The sequence below is a fragment of the Terrapene carolina genome, unplaced genomic scaffold (genome assembly GCF_002925995.2).
Source record: "Terrapene carolina triunguis isolate 2854851 unplaced genomic scaffold, T_m_triunguis-2.0 Scaffold66, whole genome shotgun sequence".
NCBI lineage: Eukaryota > Metazoa > Chordata > Testudines > Emydidae > Terrapene > Terrapene triunguis.
The window spans coordinates 33,377,250-33,397,186 of NW_020664417.1; the positions used below are offsets into that span (position 1 = coordinate 33,377,250).

Consider the following 19,937-nt stretch of genomic DNA (forward strand, 5'->3'; position numbering starts at 1 on the left):
TAATACAATGCAGCAATATGCTATTATATTTACCTATGCTATAAATAGCCTTCAGCATGAAGACTGTTAGGGGAGATCACATATCAACTCCATTGTGTTGCTTTTGTTTCTTAATTATACACACTGCTTTCTGGGAATTTTAGCAGGACTCAGGCCAACTGGGGAGTCATGAACATGTTCCAATTTATACCTGAAATGACTTGTCTTACTATATTTTCTTCTCCTCTTTCCCCTTCCCTTCACACCTCCCTTCTGCCCACTCCCCAAACTCGCAACTGGTAACATTTCAATTTCACTTACACACTTGGTCGAGACTGTGGCCGTAAATGTGGTGTTTGGTCAGTTGTTCCTGATGCAGGCCTTTGTACTACTCCTGAAGAAGGCAGCCCTGAAGATGTTGAAGCAATGATTGTGGCAGACAAAAGAGGTGGTGGCGGAAGGGGGGGATTCATATTCTAGTATTAAAAGAATAAAAAGAGCAAGAGAAAATAGAGTGTGTTAAGATACTGAAAAAAGATCTCTAACAGTAAACTAGTTGAGCACAGCATTCTACCATCGGTTGGTAAGCCATAACTGGACAACTAGGTTTGTCTCTCTTTTTCCAGCTTAAGATCTTGAATTCACCATAGCCAGTTAAGGAAACAGATAAGCAATTTCCCAGCACAGGGGAAGCTGAAAATATTGTTTCTAATTATAACAAAAACATTTTCATGAGAATTCTTAACAAGAATCCAGAAGCCTTCCAAGAGGTAGGTTTTACATCCTACTGTTGAATAGACTTCAATCCCTGGTTGTTTTTGTAGCCTGAAGCTGAAATGCAATACACAATTCAGCTGCAGTTCACCCAAAACCACTCCTTCTAGTGGAAAATTCCCTTTGATTTGTGGGCTACAAAAAGCAAGACAATAGTAGACCACAGTCACTGTGCTATTGTTGCCACGTTCATTTATTCTTCTATTTAGAAGTGCCAGCTTTTGAAATTCAGTATTATCAAGACTGGTAATCTTTAACAAGCACACCAATGAAAAGCTGCAGTTCCTTTACAGGCAGATCCTAACGGGGGTTCTGCCTACAGGATTCCATTCCTTTTGAAAATCAATAGAGTAATTGTTACCTTCTGATCTATAAAACCTCAGATAATTCTTTAGGAGCCTGTGTACTGTCACTCTTGGGAAAACAGGCTCACAAAGGGGCACTGTCTCCCCCCCCCCCCCCCCCTTTCAACCATACCATGTAAGAACTCAAAACAACCCCGCCTCCCTCCTCCCAGTATATGATACAGAAAGTATAAACTATTTTCACCTATCAACTCTACTGTAAAACAATCCCTTAATTTCTAAACAAATTTCTGAACCATTCCATTGTTCATTCAGTTTTGAAGATCCCAAATTAAAAATATACATTGACAAAATGTATTGTATGCCTGTCTGTTCCAATACATCAGCACATAAATATAAATTGGTACCATGACATTCAGAATTAAAATTACATTCAATCAGATTTTTTGGCTGAACACTGATTTGTTAAGTTTCTTCTTTCACATTTTTCTAAGAAAATATTCCTACACGATGCCGTAGCACCACACACAGTGAGATTATCATCATACTGCATTCAATGTATTAATAAAAGACAATCTTGCACTTTCAGCATTCAATAATGAACTACATGTTCACAGTTTTCAAAACCTAGCAGAAATGGTCACATATCATTCAGCCTTATAAGCACAATATAATTAAAATTTATTCCTCCAAAATGTTTAATAATGGTGTGATCCGTAAGGTAAGCTGTGAAACTGTTATACCTTATTTTCATTTAAATCTTCTTCTGATTATATATACAGCCTTGTGATTTCCAAATAAACCAACTGTACCCAAGACAGAACGTACATGACCTCCCAGAAGAATGTAATATGTGCTATGCTAGCAACAGCGATTTACATTGGCCAGATAATATCCATTTAGGATTCTAGACCAGTGAAACAAAAAACCCCAAGGTTTTAAAAAATGTTTGGTACTGGATAACAAAACTATCAAAACTACTTTATATTATTTTTGTTGACAAAGTTATTTATAGTCCAGTTATATAAAGGACAAGAGATCATTTGGAATTTACAAATTCAGTTACTTTCTTAACACTTGAACTGTAACATCCACAGATGTTACAATACCACAGGCATGGAAGTGTATGGTGAGATATCTCTTGGGCCTGGTCTACACTAGGCTTTTATGTCGACTTTAGCGCCGTTATATCGAATTAACCCTGCACCCGTCCACACCAGGAAGCCATTTAGTTCGACAGAAAGCTCTCTTTAAATCGATTTCTGTAATCCTCCCCAACGAGAGGAGTAGCGCTAAATTCGACATGGCCATATCGAATTAGGCTAGGTGTGGATGGAAATCGACGGTAATAGCTCCGGGAGCTATCCCACAGTGCACCACTCTGTTGACGCTCTGGACAGCAGTCCGAGCTCGGATGCTCTGACCAGCCACACCCCCGGGAAAATTTGAATTCATTTTCATTTTCCTGTCAGGGCAGTTTGAATCTCAGTTCCTCTTTGGACATCGAGGGGAGCTCAGCAGCAGTGGCAACTATGCAGAGCTCTCCAGCAGAGATGGCCGTGCAATCCAATAGAAAGAGGGCCCCAGCATGGACTGATCGGGAAGTCTTGGATCTCATCGCAGTGTGGGGCGATGAGTCCGTGCTTTCAGAGCTGCGCTCCAAAAGAAGGAATGCTAAGATCTACGAGAAGATCTCCAAAGCCATGGCAGAGAGAGGCTACAGCCGGGATGCAACGCAGTGCCGCGTGAAAATCAAGGAGCTGAGACAAGGCTACCAAAAAACCAAAGAGGCTAACGGACGCTCCGGATCCCAGCCCCACACATCCCGTTTCTACGAGGCACTGCATTCCATCCTGGGAGCGGCCGCCACCACTACCCCACCCCTGACCGTGGACTCCGAGGATGGGATCATGTCGGACATGACAGCGGACGGGGAAGATGAAGAAGGAGATGAGGAGGACGAGGCAGTCGACAGCGCTGGCACCGCTGATTTCCCCGACAGCCAGGAGCTCTTCATCACCCTTACCGAGATCCCCTACCAACCGTCCCCATCCCTTACCCCGGACACAGAATCAGGGGACGGATCAAGCAGTAAGTGCTGTAAACATGTAAACATTTATTTAAAACAGAACGGTAATATTTATACTATTAACAATGTATATTTATAAAAGTGCTGTAAACTAGTAAAAAAATAATCAGGTACAAAACAGGAATATTTACAAAGGTAACAAATGGGTTTTGCATGATTTCTCTGTCTTAGGCTCTTCTCAATTTAGTCCCAAGTATTTTAAAAAAATTTCACAATGTCCGTTACTACATGATTCCCAGGCCCAAGACGCTCCACTCCAAAGTCTCAGTGCACCTACGCGAAAATCCGGTCAATGTGGCCGGGGATCGACGAGAAATCCTCGTAGGAGAACTCCTCGTAGGTCTCGTGGAGGTAGAGCTCAAGCCTGTTGATCAGGTTCCGGGGTAGGGCGATCTTAGTGGGCCCTCCGTGGTAGCAGACATGTCCCCTCCATGCCACAATCAGGTACTCGGGGATCATGGCCCGACATAGCATGGCGGCATACGGCCCCGGTTTTTGCATGCTTTCCCGCAGCATGCGTTCTCTCTGGGTGTCCGGGATCCTCAGGAGGGTGATGTCGCTCATGACGCCCTGCTTTGAATTAGGGAGGGGACTGTTAGTATTGGGACTTTTACAGCCACGCGGTGGAGGGAGAGGGGCAGCATACAGGGATCTTTCCCTGGGACAGCCGCGAGGGGGTGGGACAGGGGCAGAGTTGATGCTGTCCTGATTGCTGGCAGCAGAGACTGGCATTGCTTTCAATGTGAAAGGAGGCCAGTGCTACTGCTGGAGTTTTAAGCAGCCACAAGTCTGCGGCTTACCATTATTGCCCGCTCCAGAAGTTCAGGTCTCCAGCCACAGTTCTCTGAACAGTCCAAGACCTCCGCAAGTCCACAGGCACTGAAGGCGACGGCCGAAAATTCGACCTTGTCCTGAGTGCGCATGTGAGAGGTTCAGTGCATGGTCTTGTTCACAGAGAAAGACTAGGTTCTTTGTATACAATTTCATTTATCTGTCTCAGGAATTCACTCCCTTTTTAAAATTCACACAGACACATCTGCGACTGTCTCCCAACCCAGCCTGTCAGCACACTCCCAGAGGCTAGCGCAGATTAGGCGGAGGAAGAAGAAGACGCGTGAAGACATGTTCACAGAACTAATGGGCTGCTCCCGAGCCCAGGCAGCCCAGCAGACACAGTGGAGGGAGAACTTGTCACAAATGCACCGAGCAGTCATGGAACGGGAGGAGAGGTGGCGTCAGGAGGACCAACAGGCTACTGAAAAGCTGCTTGGACTAATGAGGGAGCAAACGGACACGCTCCGGCGCCTTGTGGATGTTCTGCAAGACCGGAGGCAGGAGGACAGAGCCCCGCTGCAGTCTATCTGTAACCGCCCTCACCCGCCACCAAGTCCCACACCACCCTCACCCAAAGTCCAAAGAAGGAGGGGCGGCAAGGGCCGTTAAAACTTTCAATCAACCCCTGCAGACTGCTCTAGCAGTAGAAGGCTGACATTCCCCAAAATTTCATAAGTCCTTTCCTACCCACCTCACACAAGCCCCCGTCCAAGTTTCACCCCCCACGTTTCATGTCTGGTTCGCAATAAAATGTTTGTTTCTGTTCATTACTGTTTCAGTCAGGTTCTTTTGAGGGAGAGTCTGTCTGGAGGGGGGGAAGGGGCTTGGTAATTGGACAGGACAGTCACCTTTAGCAGGGTACAGAGGCGGTGTCAGGTCCAGCATCAGGACACATAACCAGTGCAGTCACTGGTTACCCTGGTCAGTCTGGGAGGTGCTTTTCATGTTTTGGGGGGGGGGTTGCTCTGTGACTTTGTGGCGGGGGAGGGCAGTTACAGATCTTATGCAGCGGTCCTTATCCTGGCTCACAGATCCACGCAGCAGGGGATCTGTAACCCTACCCCCCCTGCCAGAAAGTCACATAGCCGACACATACACACAGTCCCCCCCAGGAGTGCTGGCAGGCTCCATTGAAATAACCAGTCCACCAGTGCGGAGCCTGTCATTCCGGGAGTTTAGAAGTATCATTTGCATCAGAACACTAAACCCGCCCCCCGCCACAGTCTGCGTCCCCGGTTTAAAATATTCCCGCGAAAACAGCAATACAGACAACGGTGTTCATTAAAAAATCGAAATGATTTTATTTTTTGGGAAGGGGAAGGGGGTGAAGGTTGTATGTAACTGGAGAGGATAGTCAAAATGGACTGGGTAAAGAAACGGGGGCAGGTTCAGCTTTTCTGTCCACAAACTGAAAAGTCACTGGTTGCCCTGCTCACTCAGGAACCTAGCTTTCAAAGCCTCCCGGATGCACAGGGCGTCCCGCTGGGATCTTCTAATGGCCCGGCTGTCTGGCTGGACGTAATCAGCAGCCAGGCTATTTGCCTCTAGCTCCCACCCCGCCATAAAGGTCTCCCCCTTGCTCTCACACAGATTGTGGAGCACACAGCAAGCTGCAATAACGATGGGGATATTGGTTTCACTGAGATCACAGCGAGTGAGTAAGCTTCTCCATCTCCCTTTGAGACGGCCAAAAGCACACTCCACCACCATTCTGCACTTGCTGAGACGGTAGTTGAACAGTTCTTTTTCTGTGTCCAGGGCGCCAGTATAGGGCTTCATGAGCCAGGGCATTAGCGGGTAGGCTGGGTCCCCGAGGATGACTGTAGGCATCTCCACATCCCCAAGAGTTATTTTGTGGTCTGGGAAGTAAATACCTTCCTGCAGCCGTCTAAACAGACCAGAGTTCCTGAACACGCGAGCGTCATGAACCTTGCCCGGCCATCCGACGTAGATGTTTGTAAACCGTCCCCGATGGTCCACCAGTGCTTGCAGCACCATTGAAAAGTAGCCCTTTCTATTGATGTACTGGCTGGCCTGGTGGTCCGGTCCCAGGATAGGGATGTGAGTCCCATCTATAGCCCCACCGCAGTTTGGGAATCCCATCGCGGCAAAGCCATCTATGATGACCTGCGCGTTTCCCAGGGTCACTACCTTTGGGAGCAGTACCTTGACGATTGCCTTGGCTACTTGCATGACAACAACCCCCACGGTAGATTTGCCCACACCAAAGTGGTTCGCGACTGACCGGTAGCTGTCCGGCGTTGCAAGCTTCCAGAGGGCTATGGCCACTCGCTTCTGGACAGTGAGGGCTGCTCGCATGCGGGTGTCCTTGCGCTTCAGGGCAGGGGACAGCAACTCACAAAGTTCGAGGAAAGTCCCCTTCCGCATGCGAAAGTTTCGCAGCCACTGGGATTCATCCCAGACCTGAAGCACTATACGGTCCCACCAGTCCGTGCTTGTTTCCCGGGCCCAGAATCGCCGTTCAACAAAATCCACATGCCCCATTGCCACCGTGATGTCCTGGGCGCTGGGGCTCGTGGTTTCTGACAGCTCTGTGCCACTCTCCGACTTCAGGCTCTCACGGCGGTGCCGTAGCCTCCTCGCCCGATTTCTCTGCATCTGCCTCAGGGAAAGGTGTATGATAAGCTGCGAGGTGTTGAGAACGGCCACAAGTGCAGCGATGGTCGCAGCGTGATCCATGATCGCAGTGCTGTGGCGTCCGCGCTGTCACTGACCAGAAAAGTGCGCGAACTGATTTCCCGCCGGCGCTTTCATGGAGGGAGGGAGGGCGTTAGTGACGGACGGATGACGACAAATTTTTTTTACCCAGAAGGCATTGGCGGCTCGACCCAGAATTCCGATGGGCAGCGGGGACTGCGGGAACTGTGGGATAGCTGCCCACAGTGCACCGCTTCCAATATCGACGCTCGCCCCGTTAGTGTGGACTCACAAAGTCGAATTACTGTCCTTAGTGTGTCCTTAGTGTGGACACACACGTTCGACTTTGCAATATCGATTCCACATATTCGATTTAAGTAAAATCGAATTACCCTCGTAGTGTAGACATACCCTTGTACTTTTTTTGTTCTGTTAATATACTTAATTGCACACTAGTACCATAGTACAGAATCTCTGTTTTGTTTGTTTTTAAATAAAAACAGACCATGGAAAGTACTTTGCTGAAGAAGGTTAATGAAATGAAACTAATGGAGTTCAACACCTTAAGTAACTATGACAACAGTTAGACTGCTGGCATATTGACACAACTGCATATCACGCTGACCAATATTGTCTCAGGCCTGGTCTATTCTACAAAGTTACGCTGATATAGCTACATCACAAGAATTGCAGGGGTGGTGGGCACATGCTACACCGAAAAAGCCCAGGTGTAGACACAACTACGCTGAAAGAAGAGTGCTTCTGTCAGCAGAACTAATGTTATTTGGGGAGATGGTATTACCATACTGATAGAAAAACATCTGTCAGCAGACACAGTATCTACAATAGAGGGCTACGCCAGCATAAGCTCCGGAGCATGGACATGGCCTCATTGTTTCCTTGTATCCCCTTTGTCTCCATCTGTTGTTTCTTGACTTAAACTGAAGGTAAATCTAGACTTATGGTGGAGTGTAGAGTACAGACATTGCATGCCCAGCTTGCATGGGTGTAAATAACAGTGTAGATGCTGAGGCATGGCTCAGAATAGATAAGTAGAGTGCCCTCCATGCTTGACTCTTAGGCAATATACCCTACATAGGTCTCTACAAGCCTAAGAAGTACATCAAACATCTACACATATTTTTAGCAATGTAATATCCCACTACCTCCCCACTGCTGGAGCCTTTCCTTGCCATATTGAAAGGCTCTGGCAGCAAGGAAAGGCTCTGGTAGGGGGGTGGCAGCGGAGAAAGGCTCCAGCAGCAGGGAAAGTTTTCAGGTCTAACAAAATTCCTAAACTATGACCTGAACTACTAACAAAAGCCACACTAATATAATCCCTCATCACTTCTGGTTGTTTTCCCCAGCCTACCAAAATTATCTTCCTTTTATAAAGACTAAACATCAGACAGCTAGCCTCTTATTTATGCCCCCTCCTGCAGAGTTATTCGTACCATTGAATCGGCTGGTTCGACATGAAGGAGATACAGAGCTAAATGTCATTAGCACACTAAAGCATGACAGTCTGTGCTTCCTTACCAGACAGCTTCATATTCAATCACACAAGCTGTGTGTGTGACCAGGATAGAATCCTGCAGTTCCCGCTTTGGGCTAACAAATACCCCTGATTTCCCTCAGAGTCCTCCAAAGTAAAACAATGTGCTACTATTTACTGCAAACTTGTTAACACCACTTCATGTTCAGCAGTATCAAAAGGCAGCAGCATGGACACTGCTGGATAGGAAATCATTGCCCAAACCCACCAATGTAGTTTCAGTTTTATACCAAAATCTAAAGGCAGAATGATCATGAGGCAACCAATATGACGGTGTCACATTACATTTCTATTCCTCTACTACTTCTGAATGGAATTCTCTCACTCTACTAGTGCAAATTACCTCCTTCAAAACACCTGTTAACCATCTGCATTTTTCAGTGAAAACCATGGCAAGTATCTTTCTACTATTAGAAGTTATATCATACAAATTCTACCTAAATTATTATTTTGTTGCTGTTAGTGTGGAGAGAGAGAACTCCTGTTGAATTATCATTCCAGGTACAACTTTTTTAAAACCATATTCTGAATTTCTTTTAGAAACAGTGAAATTATAGGTCTTGTAAATATAAAATTAAATTTTGCCCATGCAGTACAAGTAGTTTACAATGCATGTAGCTATTACTGCCATTTGAAAATTGTCTAATTCCTAATGCTTATCTCTAAGGATTTTAGCCCAAAGTCATAAATTTCACACCTCATAGAACTTTTGGCTTTGGTCAAAACAGCATCCACAACTGGAGTGTTACAAAGGGAATAAGAATAGCAGTCTTGACATTCTTTGGACCATATGTGTGTATCATCTTCCAAGACAGGAGAGTGCAACCACTCAATCATAGTAGGGCCTTAAACATGAGCACAGTTACAAGATCCACAGGGTCCTTAGTTCCAGGAACTCTCTCAGATTTGTCCTAGAGCCATTTGCTCCCCAGTTCAACCAAGAGGGCTTGTCATACCCTCCCTAGAAAATAAGAGTGCCTCTTATCCTATAGGGGATGGAACAAGACTAACTTTTTCTCCATTAGTCCCCACTGATATATGATAGATACATTGTTTCAGAGATTCTTTAAAGACAGACACTCTTGTTACTTAGAGGAGTTGGTTGGGACTTCCTGTTCTGACTCTTCAGTTCCTCCTCCTTTTTCTTCTCAGCTCAGTTTGTTGTAACATAAAAGGAGCTGTATTAAGTGAACTAAACCTTGTGCCATCTTTGGGTTAGTCCATAGCTAAAACAATAGCCACCACCTTTAAGTAACGTATCAGAAACACGAGCCTGAAATTACTGGGTTGTTTATGGTCATCACAGATGATAACCAGAAACACCAATCAAAGTGTAGCAAAAGTTTTGGGATTAAAGACTCCCTGTTGCGTTCAGATTCCCAAGCAATTTCCACAGTATTCAGAATCAAAGAGGAAAGTTAAAGGGAGAGCCTTAAAAAAAAATCAATAAATAAAAATCAGTGAGCTAGTTCCCACTTCTAAATACAAAAAAAGAAATTAAGACAGCAATGATTAACAGGTTGTGAATGTCAAGAACCAACTGCACCTATCACTGATATTGATATTATCCAAGATACCAGGGAGGGTACCTTTCAGACTCATCAGTCCAGAGATGCATAAACGTTGTTTACAGATACAAAATCTACCTTATGCAACTCCAAAACAGCCATCTGGAACTGTTAGGATCTGTCTAGCACACTATTACAAATAAGACAGGAGGTTATGAAGCAGGAGAGAAAGGAGAATTTTAAAAGAACTACTGTGCACTCTGTGATCATAGGCTGCTTGATGTGAAGAAGTGTCTATCATCATCTACAGTAAAAGAATACAAGGGCCACAAAACTGCAGCTTGTATACATAAAAAGAATAAAGCTGCCAGCTCACAGCTGCTTCTTACTGAAAATAAGGTAACAAGAAAAAGAACATTAAGAGTCAACAGACTTCAGTGCATACAGCTCAGGACTTCAAAGCAAACAGCAGAGAATAAATTCAGATTCCCCATAAGAATTACATGCCTTGCCTAATCAGGAACCTGGTCAAAAAGAAAGCACCACTAGAGGCTGTGAAAAAATGGTTACTCACCTTGAAGAACAACAGTTACAGAGATGTGTTGCTCATATCCATTCCAATTAAGTGTGCGCGCGCCGCGTGCACGATCGTCGGAGAATTTTCTACCCTAGCAACACCCGGTGGGTCAGCTGTGGAGCCCCCTGGAGTGACGCCTTCATGGCGCTGGATATATACCCCAGCCGACCCAGCGCCTCCTCAGTTCCTTCTTGTCGGTTACTCCGACAGTGGGGAAGGGAGGCGGGTTTGGAATGGATATGAGCAACACATCTCGAAGAACAACAGTTACAAAGGTGAGTAACCGTTTTTTCTTCGAGTGCTTGCTCATATCGATTCCAATTAGGTGACTACCAAGCCTTCCTAGGCGGTGGGGTCAGAGTGAGACATCGCTGTGTGCAAAACCGCTGATCCGAATGCAGCATTGTCTCTGGACTGCTGTACAAGCGCATAGTGAGCGGCGAAGGTGTGGACCGATGACCAAACCGCCGCTCTACAAATGTCCTGGATCGGGACATGAGCCAGGAAGGCAGTCGAGGAGGCTTGGGCCCTCGTGGAGTGGGCGGTGAGGCGCGGCGTCGGGGCACTAGCCAGGTCGTAGCAAGCACGAATGCAGGACGTGATCCAAGAGGAGAGACGTTGCGAGGAGACCGGTAAGCCTTTCATCCGGTCGGCCACTGCAACGAAGAGTTGCGTCGTCTTCCTAAATGGTTTCGTACGCTCAATATAGAAAGCAAGGGCCCTGCGTACGTCCAAGGAGTGCATACGCTGGTCTTGACGGGTGGCGTGCGGCTTAGGATGGAAGACCGGGAGAAATATATCTTGGTTCACATGAAAAGCTGATACCACCTCGGGAAGAAAGGCAGGGTGGGGGCGAAGCTGCACCTTGTCTTTATGGAGGCTCAGACGTGAGCGCCCTGTTTTCAGAAACACGCCTTGCTGAAGTGATGGCTACAAGGAAGGCTGTCTTCCAAGATAGGTAAAGGAGTGAGCAGGTAGCCAATGGCTCGAACGGGGGCCCTGTGAGCTTGGAGAGAACCAGGTTAAGATCTCACACGGGAACGGGTTGGCTTTGCTGTGGGTATAGCTGGTCTAAGCCCTTGAGGAATCTGATGACCATCGGGTTAGAGAAGACCAAGGAAGCGTGTTCTCCTGGGTGGAATGCCGATATAGCGGCCAGGTGAACCCTGACCGAAGATATCGCCAAGCCCTGCTGTTTTAGGGATAGGAGATATTCAAGTATAAGAGGAATAGACGCCTGCAAGGGGGGCGTGTCCCACTGCTCGCACCAACAGGAGAACCGTTTCCACTTGGCTAAGTAAGTGGTCCGTGTAGAGGGCTTTCTACTTCCCAGCAGAATCTGTTGCACGCGATGTGAGCATTGTAGCTCTGTACGATTCAGCCATGGAGCATCCACGCTGTAAGGTGGAGCGATTGCAGGTCGGGGTGACAGAGTCGGCCGTGGTCCTGAGAGATCAAGTCTGGGCACAAGGGAAGCGTGATCGGAGTTTGTACCGATAGCTCCAGAAGCGTGGTGTACCAGTGCTGTCTTGACCAAGCTGGAGCGACTAGAATCATACGTGCCTTGTCTCTGCGTAGCTTGAGCAGCACCCTGTGGACCAGTGGGAATGGAGAGAAAGCGTAGAACAGCTGGTCTCTCCACGATAGGAGGAAAGCATCTGACAGGGAGCCCGGAGATCGCCCTTGGAGGGAGCAGAACACGTGGCACTTCCTGTTGGCTCGTGAGGCGAACAGGTCGACCTGGGGAAATCCCCACCTCTGGAAGATGGAATGGATGATATCCGGGCAAATTGACCACTCGTGCGTCTGGAAGGATCTGCTGAGACGGTCCGCTAGAGTGTTCTGGACTCCAGGGAGGAACGATGCCATGAGATGTATCGAGTGGGCAATGCAGAACTCCCACAGGCGAATGGCCTCTTGGCATAGGAGAGACGACCGGGCTCCTCCTTGCTTGTTGATGTAGAACATGGTCGTGGTGTTGTCTGTGAGGACTGACACGCAACTGCCACGTAGGAGACCGAGAAATGCCTGACAGGCTAGGCGCACCGCCATCAGCTCTCGAACATTGATGTGTAGAGCTAGTTGGGATGCGGTCCACAGGCCCTGGGTATGGTGCTCCCCGAGGTGAGCGCCCCAACCTAGAGATGAAGCCTCCGTGACCAGGTGCAGGGAGGGTTGTGGGGCGTGAAATGGCACTCCTGCGCAAACCGCCTTGTGATCCAGCCACCAGGTGAGAGAGGTCAAGACCGAGTTCGGAACCGTGACCACCATGTTCAGGTTGTCCCGATAAGGACAGTACACCGACGATACCCAGGCCTGAAGTGGGCGAAGCCGAAGTCTGGCATGCCTGGTTACGTAAGTGCAAGAGGCCATGTGTCCCAACAGGCCGAGGCACGTCCTTATTGTGGTGATCGGGAAGACCTGGAGTCCGTGGATGATGTTTGTGATGGTGTGAAACCGAGTGTCTGGCAGAAGGGCTCGGGCAAGTCTGGAGTCTAAGACTGCCCCGATAAACTCTATTCTCTGGGTTGGCTCCAGAGTGGACTTTTCTTTGTTGAGTAGAATGCCTAACTCGTGGAATGTTTGTAGTATTATCTGGACGTGAGCTTGAACTTGCTCCCTGGTGTGGCCGCGCACCAGCCAGTCGTCTAGATACGGGAACACCTGTATCCTTTGTCGACGAAGGTATGCTGCCACGACAGCCATACATTTGGTGAACACTCTCGGAGCCGCGGACAAGCCGAAGGGAAGGACGGCAAATTGGTAGTGCACATTGTTTACTACAAATCGAAGGAAGCGCCTGTGTGGGGGGTAGATTGCTATATGAAAATATGTGCCCTTCATGTCAAGGGCGGCATACCAGTCCCCAGGATCCAGGGAAGGGATGATGGTCCCCAAGGAGACCATGCGGAACTTCAACTTTACTATGAATTTGTTGAGTCCGCGTAAGTCTAAAATGGGTCGCAGACCCCCTTTTGCTTTGGGGATCAGGAAGTAGCGGGAGTAAAACCCCCTGCCCCTTAACACTGGCGGAACCTCCTCTATGGCCCCCATAGAGAGGAGCCCAAAAACCTCCTGTGTAAGGAGATGCTCGTGAGAAGGGTCCCTGAAGAGGGACGGGGGAGGTGGTGGGAGGGGGGAAATGAAGAAAACTGGAGAGCGTATTCCCTCTCCACCGTGCGAAGGACCCAACGGTCCGAGGTCATAAGGGACCAAGCACGGTGGAAACGGGAGAGGCGATCCCGAAAGAAAGGAAATGGATCCTGGGTAGTGGCTGGCACGCCGTCCTCGAGCGCACCTTCAAAAATTTTGCCTAGGTCCTGAAGGTGGTCTAGGAGGGCCTTGGTTCTGACCGGGTTAGGGGCCGGTCGACCTCCGTCTACCACCTCGTCCCCGCCTTTTGGGGAAGTCCTGTCTCGGACGAGGAGGAGGAGGGTAGAACCTTTGTGGCTGGGGCCTAAAGGGCCTGCACTCGGGTCCTGGGACATGCATCCCCAGGAAGCGCATGATGGTTCTGGAGTCCTTGAGGCTCTGCAACCGAGAGTCCATCTTGTCCAAGAACAACCCCTGGCCCTTGAATGGCAGATCTTGCAGGGTCTGCTGCAGTTCTGGCGGTAACCCCGAAACCTGGAGCCAGGAGACGCATCTCATGGCTATCCCAGACGCTAGTGTCCTGGCGGCAGAGTCCGCTATGTCCAGGGAGGCCTGCAAAGAGGTCCTAGCCACCTTTTTACCTTCCTCCACTAGGGCCCCGAATTCTTCCCTCGAGTCCTGGGGGACCAACTCTTTAAATTTACCCATGGAATTCCATGGCTTGTAATTGTACTGACTCAAGAGCGCCTGTTGGTTTGCGGCTCTGAGCTGGAGACCCCTCGCTGAGTAAACCTTGCGCCCAAACAAATCGAAGCGTTTGGCGTCCTTCAATTTGTGCGCTGCCGCCTGCTGACCATGACGCTCTCTTGCGTTCACTGAGGAGACTACCAGTGAACACGGCGGAGGATGTGTATAGAGGTACTCATGGTCTTTAGAGGGGACAAAGTACTTCCTCTCTACACCTCTGGCAGTGGGAGGGATGGAGGCCGGGGTTTGCCATATGGCATTAGCGTTAGCCTGGATCGTACGAATGATGGGCAATGCCACCCTGGTTGGGGCATCAGCTGAGAGGATGCTCACCACCGGGTCCTCCACCTCCACTATCTCCTAAGCCTGTAGGTCCATGTTCTGTGCCACCCTACGCAACAAGTCTTGGTGGGCACGGAGGTCTATTGGAGGTGGGCCTGAGGATGTTGTACCCGCCACCGCCTCATCTGGGGAGGATGAGGACGCCGCCTCAGGGGGTAAAGGATCCATATGAGGGTCCGGCTCCAAGGGTCCCTGATGTGCAGGATCCCCCGCACCGGGGTCTGGGGCCTGCGTGGGAGTCGGCACTGGAGCCTCCATGCCCCCTGGGGGAGGACGGGAGATGGTGGCCTCAGGAACCCTGGGCTCAGAATGTGCCGAGCGAGAGGCCGCTGGTGGAGCCCCTTAAGCTTGGTGATATGCCCATGGGGTCCAGAAAGACCAATGTGCAGGGTCCTGTCTAGGGTCCTCTGCACCCTCCTGCCAATGACCCAAGTCGTCTGCCACCTGACCCTGAGCAGGGTATGCTGATCGGGAAGCTCCTTCCGATGAGCGAGACGCCGATCTTGAGGGCCAGGGCGGTGCCGAGCGTGGTTGCAGGGGCTCGTCCTGGTATGGTGCCGAGCGGTGCCAGTCCACAGGCGAGTGGTCTCTGCACCGTGCCGGTGAGCGGTACCAGGATCGAGAATGGTGCCGATGGCCATGGCGGTACCGGGATCCAGATCTGGATCGCGAAGACGAAGACCGTCTGTAGACTCGGTGCCGGGAGCGGCCTTGTGAACGGGAGCGGCGCTCATACCGGTGCCGGGAACTGCGTCTGGACTGTGACCGGTACCGATGCTCAGGTCGGTGCCGAGAAGGTGACCGGTGCCGGGAGGAAGATCTGGGCTGCGAGTACGACGGGCGGCAAGATGAAGATCGGTGCCGGGACTGCGAGCGGCGTCGGGTCCTGCTCCGAGACCGGGAGCGGTACAGCGAGTCCACGCTCGGAGATGGAGGGCGTATAAGGGCAGGCTTGCCCCTGGATTGCACAGTACGAAGGGCATGCGGTGCCACAGGCTGAGACGGCGCCGGCTCCGTGAGGGCAATGAGGTCTTTCGCCATTGCAAAAGTCTCCGGTGTAGAAGGGAGACAAGGCTCAACCACAGGATGCAGCGGTGAGCCAGTTCGCACCGGACTCAACAGCCCTACACCCGGTGCCGGAGTCAACGGTGCTGACGATGCCTGCACCCTCAGGCACTCCGAAGCCGAACGCGGCTCTACCACTGGTGTGGGGGGAGCCGGTGCTTGCTGGACGGCAGCATCCTGGGTCTTGCGGGGTCTTTTATGTCCTGGAGACAGGGAACGGCGCCGAGGGGCTTGCGGCGGATGCGGTGCCGAGGGAGGACGGTGCCGTGGGGCCTTATCCGCGTCTGCTCGCGGTGCAGTACCGGAGGGTGCCGCTGGGGCACTGCGCACTGAGGCGCTCGGTGCCGGAACTTGGCGCGCTGAAGGAGGATCTGGGATAAGTGCTGCCTCCATAAGGAGCTGCTAAAGTCTAAACTCCCACTCCTTTTTGGTCCTGGGCCTGAAAGCCTTGCAGATCTTACACTTGTCCGTCTGGTGAGACTCCCCTAAACACTTCAGACAAGAGTCGTGAGGGTCTCCCGTTGGCATAGGCTTAGCACAGGTCACGCACGGCTTAAAGCCAGGAGCCTTGGGCATGAGCCCGGCTGCGCGCCGGGGGGAAAAAGGGGGGATAATAGCCCCCTTAACCCCCGCTAACTATTTATAACTACACACTATTAACAACAAACTACTAATCTAAAGAATATAACCAACAACTATCTACAAGAACTAACAAGTAAAGCTAGGGAGAGTGGAGAACAGCTATGCCGCGCTCCACAGTTCCAACGACCGTCACGGACGGTAAGAAGGAACTGAGGGGGCACTGGGTCGGCTGGGGTATATATCCAGCGCCATGAAGGCGCCACTCCAGGGGGCTCCACAGCCGACCCACCGGGTGTTGCTAGGGTAGAAAATTCTCTGACGATCGTGCACGCGGCGCGCCCACACATAATTGGAATCAATATGAGCAAGCACTCGAAGAAGAACCAATGATGTCTCTCCCCATCTGGGTTACACTTACTGCTGTGGTTTAACTCTTATGGGTATTGATGCCAAGGCCTTTGTCAGGCATTTTTGAAGAAACTCCAATATAACTAAAGAAACCGGGTAGTTTTAATGACTTTCACCAACAGCAAAATAAAGTGACTTGCATGTTTGGCAACAAACATGGAGCTACTGGATCTCATAGAATAAAGAAGAGTACTGGTTATGACAGAGGAAAAAACCTTAACACAGAACTCTGACAAGTTTCTTGAAATCACAATGTTGAATCACACACTTTTTTGAGATTGGGTACCTGAGCCAAAAAAAAAGACCTACTAGTGGACATCTGCAACATCTCATCTTGCATGGTACAGATGATTATGGTACTGACTTTGTCTGCCAGTTCTTACAGGTACCCTTGTGAAGGAGAGACAGAGAAGAATAAAAAGCCCCAAAATTTCAAAGGCATGTTCTGGAATAGCTTGCAGAGAGTGGCAGTAGGTGCAATAGTAGGGCAGCATGGAATTAAAAAAAGATACTAACAAATCTAAGTAGAGACACCTATATCTGTATTTCTCTCCTGGAAGAACTGCTCTGCAGTACTGACTGCACAGTGACTTAAATTCGCTGTGAAATGTTTTGTCTCAGAAGATACATTTTTTAATGTCGATAAGATAAAGCTGGATCCAAACACAGAAAACGCACACTAAGTGCCCCTTATCTGAGCTAGGCAACTACTGTGGTGTTGCCTGTACTCACTAGCACTGTCTTCCATATCAAGATGTCTCTAACAGCTGAAAGCACCTTCCTCAGAGTACAGGGCATGGACTAGAGACAAAACTACTAATGTTAGACATATTTACATCAGCAGGACTAGATAACTTGCATCCAAGAGTTCTAAAAGAGCAGGCCAGTAAGCTCTCTGGACTGTTATAGTTGATTTTTAATAAGTCTTGGAACACTGGGGAAGTTCCAGAGGACTGGAACAAAGCTAATGTTGTATCAATATTTTAAAAAGATAATCAGGATTACCCCACTTAATTATAGGCTTGTCAGCCTGACTTCAGTTCCAGGCAAAACAATGCAACAGCTGATATGCAACTTGGTTAATAAAGAATTAAAGGAGGATAATATAACTCATGTCAACTAGTGTATGTTTAAGGAAAATAAATCTTGTCAAACTAAATTTGATATAATTTTATATGAGACTATTTAATTTGGTCGATAATAGTGTTGATGTAGTATACTTAAAACTTCCGTAAGGCATTTGATTTGGTAAAAATATTTTGATTAAGAAACTGGAATGATACAAAATCAGCAAGGCACATATGAAATGGATTTAAAAACTGGCTGACAGCTCTCAAAATGTATTTGTAAATGGGGAGTCATCATTGAGTTGGTGTGTTTCTAGTAGGGTCCCACAGGGATCAGTAATGTTTTTATCAATGACCTGTCTCAACCTGTGCAAGACAGAGCTTATGCTTGTGGGCTGAAGGAAAAGTTCATAGCCACAGTGCAGTCTCCTTTGGTTGAGCCACAATCAAAAAATTCAGTCTGTAGCTTAGGAGTGCTCTTGGATTAAAGTGAATTAATTCTAAGATCTCACCTAATAGCATTTCTACCATCTCCAGGTGGTTAGAAGACTCAATCCCATCCTGCCAAATGAGGATGTGGCCTCAGTTATTCGCACCTTTGTTGCCTCTCAGCTGAACTACAGCAATGTGGGTATGGCGTCTTCACAACTCAGGAAACTCCAACTGCTACAGAATGCTGCAGTCCCCTCTCAGCAACACTAGCTACCGTGAACACATCAAATTTGTCCCCCACTCCCCACACTGGTTTCCCATAGAAAAATTAAGCAAGATCAAGACCACAGTCCTTATCTTTGAGACACTTTATGGAGTGGACAAAGGGTGCCTAAAAGATCGACTAAAGCTCTGGGATGAAGATCGTGGTTGACAACTACACTCCTCTGGCAAAACTGAACTCTCAACTATAAGGGTAAAGATTATCTGTGAAGGAGATTGAGCTATTTTGGAGGCTGGCCCAAGACTATGGAAAAAAGGGCCATCACAAACTTCATCAGTTTCCGCGTGTCTTTGACCTCACCTTCTAAATTAATTTGATTTTAAAAAATAGTGATTAATCACAGTTTTAATTGCACTGTTAAACAATAATAGAATACCATTTATTTAAATATATTTTGATGTTTTCTACATTTTCAAATACATTGATTTCAATTACAACACAGAATACAAAGTGTACAGTGCTCACTTTATATTATTTTTGATTACAAATATTTGCCCTGTAAAAAAGATAAACAAAAGAAATAGTATTTTTCATCTCACCTCATACATGTACTGTAGTTACAATCATGAAAATGCAACTTACAAATGTAGAATTATTATTTTTTTTTTTACATAACCTCTTCTGAAATGGTGGCCAAAACATGAAGGGGCATACGAATGTTTAGCATATCTGGCACTTTGCAACGCCAGCTATAAAAATGCCATTCAAACACTTGTTCTCACTTTTAGGTGACACTGTAAATAAGAAGCGGGCAGCACTGTTTCAAGTAAATGTAAACAAACTTGTTTGTCTTAGCAACTGGCTTAACAAGAAGTAGGACTGAGTGGATTTGTAGGCTCTAAAGTTTTACATTGTTTTGTTTTTGAGTGCAGTTATGTAACAAAAAAAAAATCTACATTTGTAAGGTTCATTTCCACGATAAAGAGATTGCACTACAGTACTTGTATGAGATGAACTGAAAAATACTATTTCTTTACATTCAAAATGGGAAATGACTGCCTATGAAGGAGTACTGCGGAAAGAGATATGGAGGTCATAGTGGACAACAAGCTAAGTATGAGTCAACAGTGTAATGCTGTTGCAAAAAAACCAAACATCATTCTGGGATATATTAGCAGATGTTTTGTAAGCAAGGCACAAGATGTAATTCTTCCACTCTACTCTGTGCTGATTAGGCCTCAACTGGAGTACTGTGTCCAGTTCTGGGCGCCACATTTCAGGAAAGATGTGGACAACTTGGAGAGAGTCCAGAGAAGAGTAACAAAAATGCTTAAAGGTCTAGAAAACATGACCTATGAGGGAAGATTGAAAAAATTGGGTTTGTTTAGTCTGGAAAAGAGAAGACTGAGAGGGGACATGATAACAGTTTTCAAGTACATAGAAGGTTGTTACAAAGAGGAGGGAGAAAAATTATTCTTAACCTCTGAGGATAGGACAAGAAGCAATGGGCTTAAATTACAGCAAGGGAGGTTTAGGTTGGACATTAGGAAAAATTTGCTAACTGTCAGGGTGGTTAAGCACTGGAATAAATTGCCTTGGGAGGTTATAGAATCTCTATCATTGGAGATTTTTAAGAGCAGGTTAGACAAACACCTGTCAGGGATGGTCTAGATAATACTTAGTCCTGCCATGAGTGCAG

At 47.8% G+C, this 19,937-nt stretch overlaps 1 protein-coding gene across 1 annotated transcript in view; it reads right to left on the reverse strand.

The window, feature by feature from the left end:
- The window catches only part of SH3RF1 (SH3 domain containing ring finger 1), a 174,163-nt gene that overhangs the window by 50,509 nt on the left and 103,717 nt on the right, over window positions 1–19,937 (reverse strand). The window contains exon 7 of the mRNA XM_024194896.1: window positions 301–455. Coding sequence (XP_024050664.1) covers window positions 301–455 — 155 coding nt within the window. The remainder of the gene's footprint in view (window positions 1–300; window positions 456–19,937) is intronic.